The sequence below is a fragment of the Cyprinus carpio genome, chromosome B20 (assembly GCF_018340385.1).
Source record: "Cyprinus carpio isolate SPL01 chromosome B20, ASM1834038v1, whole genome shotgun sequence".
In the NCBI taxonomy this organism is placed as follows: Eukaryota; Metazoa; Chordata; class Actinopteri; order Cypriniformes; family Cyprinidae; genus Cyprinus; species Cyprinus carpio.
This window is the reverse complement of record NC_056616.1, coordinates 10236871-10244648: the sequence shown is the minus strand read 5'-3', so window position 1 is coordinate 10244648 and position 7778 is coordinate 10236871. Positions and strand designations below refer to the sequence as shown.

At 32.8% G+C, this 7778-nt stretch overlaps 1 protein-coding gene across 1 annotated transcript; it reads left to right on the top strand.

Moving 5' to 3' along the window:
* Positions 1–571: 571 nt before the first annotated feature.
* LOC109048010 lies at positions 572–6222 on the top strand. The gene is made up of 3 exons (XM_019065679.2): positions 572–1703; positions 1848–1930; positions 5398–6222. Exons 1-3 carry the CDS (start codon positions 1383–1385, stop codon positions 5660–5662), a joined length of 669 nt encoding a protein of 222 aa, XP_018921224.2. The 5' UTR covers positions 572–1382; the 3' UTR covers positions 5663–6222.
* Positions 6223–7778: the final 1556 nt, after the last annotated feature.

Sequence of the window (7778 nt, the reverse complement as noted above, 5' to 3'; positions counted from 1 at the left end):
CAATAGTTTCAAAAATGAGTTACCATTGAAGGTTGATGGTTTTTAAAGTTATTTGCTTTCATTTGTTTTATTGTATTTCTCACAATAAACACAGAAGCAGTGTTACTAAAATAAATACCAGCCACAGTGATGAAATATGCATTCCTACATTGTGATAAAAAAGAATGAAAAGGAAACGTGTTAATATCTGTCTAAAGGGTTTTTCTTAAGTTAGACAAAGGGAATGAACATATTAATTTTAAGGGAAAATATAAGATTAATTTAAAAACACTATTATTATTTAATATTACACATACACTACCATTACAGTTTTGGGTCTGTAAGATTTCAGAAATGGTAAAAACAGTAATATTATTAAATACTATTACAAATTATAACAGTTTTTGTAATTAATTCCTGCAATAATAAAGCTGAATTTTCAGCAGCCATTATTCCAGCCTTCAGGGTCACATGATCCTTCAGAAATTATTCTAATAGGCTGATCTGGTGCTCAAGAAACATTTATATTTGTATCACTGTTGAAAACAGTCAAGCTGCTAAATATGTTTGTGAAAACCATCAATAAAATACATGTAAATGTCTTTACTTCTTTTATAATTTTTAAAGTCCCTGCTATATAAAATAATTACTTTCTTTAAAAAAAAAAAAATAAAAAATAAATTATATTAATAAATCACTTACCCCAAACTTGAATGGTGGTGTTTATTACTGGGGTTGGTGGGACTCTAAACATGAAGTCAATCTGAACAGAACATGAAGGTTAAAATGCTAGGTTATGATTGTAATGCCACTGAGTACCTCTTATTGTAACCAAATATTGAATTGTGCCTTGATTTCTACTCACTAATTTTTTTCCCCTAATGACCATAATAGGTTTTTTTGAGAAAGATTTAGACATTTCCTAATGTATTTTCTTTCTTTTCTTCTCTTTTTTGTAATGGTAGGCCTACATTATATTGTAAAATATGGGATTGAAAAAATTGTGCCTCTCTCCAGATTGCCACTTTCATTGTCACTTTAACAGGCCTACCAGAAACTATTATCACATCTGTTTCCCGTGTGTGTTTTATTAATTCTATATCACACAATGCTGCACAAGTGTGTTTTCAGTGATGTTTTGTCATCATTTTGTCAGTATATTACTATCACCTGTGCATATAAATACCAATACACTGTATGATACAAAAACTGTATGGTTGATTTGTATTTGTAACCAATATTGATATATCAAACCAAAAGTTTTGTGTGTTCTTGTGCTTTATTTCTCTTTACTATATCATTAAGATGCCAGTATTCCTGGAAATAAATGTAGTAAGATTGCTCAAGCCAATGCAACCTTTACCTGGGGGAAGGTCACCTGACTTAGGCCCATTACAGGTTCAATGATCCGGATCTTGGTTCTCTACTGGCCCTGTGTCCTGTCACTCACTCCTGCCCTTCACCTCTATGAGGACACATTCATAAAGCTCCACACGCTCGCCGGTACTTTCCTTTGTGAACTTAATAAACCTGCTGGACTTTTTGCCATGGCAGAGAACAAGCCGTACCGCTATGGGCTCATCGTTCTGGGGATGGCGTTCGTGGCTATGGGTCTGTTCATGATTTCTGTAGAGAAGCCACAGGTGTTTGCCACGTTCTGTGCTGCGGGAGTGATAATGGTGGTCACTGGGTCTGTCTGGTCAGTGTGTCAGTGTTACCCCAGGGTGAGGAAAGAGGCTGTTCCTACCGTTTACTAATGGATCTATTTAATGTTTTATTGTCAAGGCATAATATCAGATCTTAGGTTATTGATACTCAAAGTTAGAGTTTGCACTGTGTTACATTCGAGTGTTTCACTCGTCCTACAGGTGACTGTTATAGTGCCAGATAAGGAGGAACTCTGTGGGGCTGAAAAACAGGACTTGAGTGCTGGAAGTTCAGATGAAAAAAGGTAGAGTGATTTAAAATTATAAAAAATTTCAGTATAAGAAAAATCTGATCAATTGCATATTAAGATTTTATTTTATTTTTTTAAAGCATACATTTGCCGATGGGAAACATAAACTTAATTCAAGAATTATTGTCTATTTTGTGTGAAATGGCTTTAAATGTGGTCTTCTATTAAATTTATATTGTAAAAATAAACAAACAAAAAGAAACTTTTTATTTTTTTTTTTGGCAACAAGGCATTTACAAAGCTATATAAGGATGTTCTAAATAAACAGAATTTTTTTTTTTTTTTTTTTTTTTTTTTTTTTTAATTGAATGGATAATTTACTTTAATTGTAAAGATAATGCAAACGGTCGTCTCCATCACCCTCCATTCATTCATCCAGTCTAATTCAATCCCTTCTTTCTCTTTCTGTCGTTACACTGGGGTCTGTGTGTTTTCTGAGAGCCCATCAAGACTCGTTACTTTCCTATTTCACTCCCTCTGTAACTGGGTTCAGCAGTTGGCTAATTGAATCTTACCAGCCAGAGAATGTAATTACTCTGAAAATGATGAGATTACTTTTGGTTAAAATCTTTGAGACAAGGGTTCAACCTTACAACTCAACGGCCTCTAAGATTCTCTCTCTCTCTCTCTCTCTCTCTCTCTCTCTCTCTCTCTCTCTCTCTCTCTCTCAGCATTATCATCACTATTTGATGTAAATTACATTAATAATCCTGAGTTTTAGAAAGCAGTCTACAAAATAATAATAAAAAAAAAAAAATAAATAAAAATGAAGCAACTGGCATCACTATATTAAAGATCTTCTCTATCATCAAATGTTCCACCATGACTGACATTTACACTGGTTTTTTGCCTTTGTTGCAACATGACTAGATTTCTGAACACTGAGGACATTACTTATTTGAGTCAAAATATCTCATTTGTTATTTTCTATTAATTACAAAAAAAAAAAAAAAAAAAAACTTAAAACTTATAAAAAATAAAGCAGTTCAAAACAATATTATAACAAAAAAAAATCAAAACAAAAAAAAAAAAAACTATAGTCCTTGTAAAAAGCAAGCAGTTCAAAACAATATTATATTATGACAAAATTATGACTTTACAAAAACATATTACAAAAATAAAGCAAAATAAATATGAGAAGATCTAATAAATTAAACCTTATTTAACATATATTTTTAACATACCCCTGTATGTTACAGTTACGTAACACTTTTTTATTTTTATTACATTTTTGTTCCTGAAACCCAACCTTCTGTTGGGATCAGTATAATCCTTATTTTTATTTTTTTTAATTTATCTATTTTGTTTTGGAATCAAAGGTTTCCTAATCTTACTAAAAATTTTGAACACCACCAGTAACTGACAATTTGACCCAGATCAAACCAAGATTTTATGATCTCAACCAATTTCAGGATTCCCCCCCCCCTTTTTTGAACTACCCACTTTCAATATTTGATCAAATCTGATAGCACAAATCCGATCAGATTACTTCTGAACAACTGACCCCACAGGGTCATGCCATTTCAACAGGATTTCAGCATTTCAGGTCATGTCAAAGGGATAGTCCACTCAAAAATGAAAACTGGCTGTTCATTTACTTACCCTCAGGTGATGCATTTGACTTTTCCTTTAGCAGAACAGTAAAGAAGATAATTAAATTAAGCCACTGCCCATTTTTAATCACAAAATACAAGTCAACTGCTTCCGTCATTTGAGAGAGAGAGAGAAAAGAGTAAAAAAAAAATCAAGCAACACAAAATTAGCTCCTGACAATATATTGAGGTTTTAAGTGAAAGGTTTAGTCTGTGCAGGAAACTGAACATTATTAACAACATTAAAACCATGCAAATCGAACACAGTGGTAACCCATACACAGTGCTGGGTGGTAAATGATTACATATATCCACATTACAAAATCAGATTCCAAAAATTAAGTTCTTGTTATTAGATTATGTTACATTTTAAAATGCTTCTAATCAGATTACAATTACTTTTTGTATTACATGATTACATATACACATTTATTCTATCAACAAGAAAGGTGAAAAAATAATTAGCAGTCAGATTATATTACCTAAAATGTGTAATGTAATGGATTACATTACTGACTACAATTTCCATCATGTAATTTGTCAAGTACCCAGCACTGACTATACAACCACAGATGGTAAACCTTTTTATACTATAAACCATAGTTTCTGTTACATAGTCTAGATGGTATAAATCACGTTTTAGTGCAAGTTTACAAGTCAACAAAAACTTTTGAATTTCCTAACATTAAAAAGAAATACAATAATATCAAAGCACTGAAACTGGGTCAGTTTTGAAAACAATGTTTGATGTTCTGTTATTAACAGAATCACCCAGAACAAACTCTATCAACCATAGCAACACCATAGCAAGAGCCTAGCAACCACCCAGAATATCCTAGCAACCAACTAGCAACACTTCAGCAAACATCTAGAACATCTAACTGACCAAACCATTTACGTTTCTGAAACAAAACTTTACAACATGCCAGCATAAATTTGTCTTTCAACCTTTTCAATCTAATAATTAGTTTGTTCTAACAGTTTTTCTTTTATCAACTGCTTACACACATTTTCAAACTTTGCACACAAATCCATAGAGACATAGAGAATTATTCATTGTGTTTTACAAAAAGTGTTTTATGAAATTGAAAACTGATTCAAAGGCCGAGAATTAGTGAATGGTTTAAAACAGGGGCGGATCTAGAAAACCACTGGTTTTGCAGATTTGGTGTGTGGTTCTAGTGTTTGAGTGTCAGGTTTCAGAAATTGTAAAGTAAAGATTTTGTGTGTAAGCAGTTGAAAAAAAACCTTACAATTCAAATACACAGATGACTTTTCTGCCCAGTGAACACTGAGATCAACAACACTGTAACAAAAAGCACTTAATTATTTTTGCAGCTCAATGTCTATTACAGTATACATAAATTAAATTACAGATACAGTTATGTAATTCAGCAATTAACTTTTGGGGAAAAAAAGAATTTTCATTTAACTATTGTAATGTAGTCATGCAAGTAGATGAAAAGCACTAGAAAAGTTCAAATACTAAAGAATTGTATAAACTTGGTATGCACCACAATACAGTACAGAAAAAAAATAAAAAAAATAAAATAGCATCCTCTGCACATTTGGCCTAATTTCATTACAGTATACAGTACTAGCAGTTTCTTGGTCTCCCAACACAAGACTACACTTCGGATTAGTGTGTCATCAGTTTTGCTACCTAATGTTTAACTTATTGTTAAACTTTTTGAGAAATGTGTCTTTTTTTGAAAACTGAATGGTTTGTGTGTGTGTGTTTATTATGTGATAATTCTGGGCAGGCACAGCTTTTTCTTAGCGTGCCACCCCGGTAGATCCGCCCCTGTATAATAGACATTGAAATGCTGTAGTATAGGCTATAAATCTCACAATTATTTCCTGTCACAGTCCAACGAAACCAATAAGAGCTCCCTTGGCTGGCTTCTGTGATGATGAAGTAGAAATATCGGCAGATCCAAAACACCACACGGAGAACAAACGCGGTGAGCGTGTCATCGTCCTGCACACATGTCGAAGTTCTCCCAGTGTTCTGGCCTGCTCCGGCTCTCCACTGATGGACAGAAGAACTCCACGACCAGACCCCAGCAGAGAGATGTACTATGGGAAAGTAGAGGACTCGTGTTTCTACACATCTGAGCTGGAGAGTGAATAACTACTGCTGATCCTAATGTCCAAATCACCATCTACATCTGACATACAAGATTTGACACCTATGTAGTCGAACATATTCTAAATAACTTGTAAAATAACAAAACTGCATGTAATTTATGTGCCACTGCCATCACTTTTTACATTAGGCTGATAAGTGTGTGAATGTCACAAGATCTGGCCATGACTTTGTCAAAAGCATATGATAACAGAATTGTTCAACTCTCAGGGAAATAAAGCTGGGAAAGGTTTAAGCATTAGGTGATGAAATACTTGTGACCTTGACTCGTGTCACCATGCAGACCAGAGGACACTGAAAAAGGAACTTTTTTATATGTGTTTGTGGTGCTCCTTCCTTTACATTTGAGACAGCACAATAATTATAGTTATAATATAAATATAGTTATAATTATATGTTTTTAGATTATTTAAATATATTATTTGAAAAGTTCTATTACTTTAATGTGTAAAAGTGATTAATTGTTGAGTCAGTTCTAGATATTTTTAGTCATGTAAAAATGCATGTTGCAACAGGCCTACTGTGAATCTCAGCCACAAATTATGTAGAAGTATCACACACTCAAGCTAGTTCTGTCATTTATGGAAGTGCATTTTAGAGTTATCCAGGTAAACAAATACAATGTTTTAATACTTTTCGACTTGTTTTCAAAAATTATCCCCAATTTGTTGGTCCTACTTCTTCCTCCCTCCCATTCATTATACATAAAGTAACTTACTTCAGTCAACAAACAATATTTAATTCAATATATATCCATCCAAACAAACAAAAACAACAATCTGTAGTGCATTTTAGAGTTATCCAGGTAAACAAATACAATGTACTACTAATGAATAAATACTTTCAGATTCACTCAAGTTTATATATCTAAATAAATAAATAAATAAATAAAAAATACCTACCTACCTACTTACCCCTCATGTTTATATGATCCACAGAAATTTTTTTAGTTTTTGAACATGCTGAATAAATCTTTTCTTTTCTGCAATTTGATTCCTACAGTATGCAAAACCTGACACACACACACACACACACACACACACACACACACACACACACACACACACACACACACACAGAGAGAGAGAGAGGTGTAAACATTAAAAAGCAGGTATATTAATCAAGCATTATGCCCAAGCCTCTGGCATGTGATTTGCATAATCAGATCGTTTACAAACAGGTGTAGCACGTCATATGACACCGAATAAGGGATTACATCATCGCTGCTTCAGTAAAGGTTTACCTGTACTTTTGACAGCCCTTGATTCTTGCATTTTTCACACCAATCTCAATAATTCTTGAATAATAAAACAAGTTACATAACTGCAAAAAAAGTTATGTAATAATTATTGTAATATTATCATTATATTATGGGCACATTTAAATTTTTCCCTACAAAATGCGTTTTTTACTTCACTTGACACTGTCAGATACAAAACCAGCCAACTGCTTTGACCATAAATGTAGACTGTAATATGTTTTGCAGGTTTATTTCGACTCTTTGAACAATACCACTATTTGGCCAACAGAGGACGACGTGAATCTGTTTTTATACAGTCCATCTATGGTTTTTGGTCAAAGTGATACCATATCAATATTTAATAATAATAATATCATTAGAAGACCTCAATTTATAATATAATATAATATAATATAATATAATATAATATAATATAATATAATATAATATAATAAAGTATTTGTTATAAATATAAATAACATATTGTTTTACTTTACTATTTACATTCTAATTGTTCATTTATTAGTGATTTATTATGTAAAATACTGTACATACAACTGTGTAATGAATTGCATTTTATTCTTCCCTGGAACAGACCAAAATGGTCTCAGTTGGTTTAAGGTAGTCTGTTACTGGCCCAAGCTGGTTTAGTTATTTTTGCAGGTAGATTTTAAACATTTAATGTCCAAAACATATTGGCAACCATTAAGGTCATTTAATTCCGTGACGTGTGTTTTCTTACAGGACAGGATTTACTCTGAAGATCCGTTTGGTCTGAGCGGCCAGCTGCTAAAGGTTTGGCCACAGCAATGTTGAGCTGCTCCAGTTTCTCACAAAACGGAGCAAGAGCTAGTGAAAGAG

What these genes read in the sequence shown, in the direction of transcription:
- LOC109048010 (XM_019065679.2), top strand. Translation starts at nt 1,383, where the DNA reads ATGATCCGGATCTTGGTTCTCTACTGGCCCTGTGTCCTGTCACTCACT. An exon ending in TGTGTCAGTGTTACCCCAGG is followed by an intron (nt 1,704 to 1,847) that starts GTGAGGAAAGAG and finishes CTCGTCCTACAG; the next exon opens with GTGACTGTTATAGTGCCAGA. An exon ending in GGAAGTTCAGATGAAAAAAG is followed by an intron (nt 1,931 to 5,397) that starts GTAGAGTGATTT and finishes TTCCTGTCACAG; the next exon opens with TCCAACGAAACCAATAAGAG.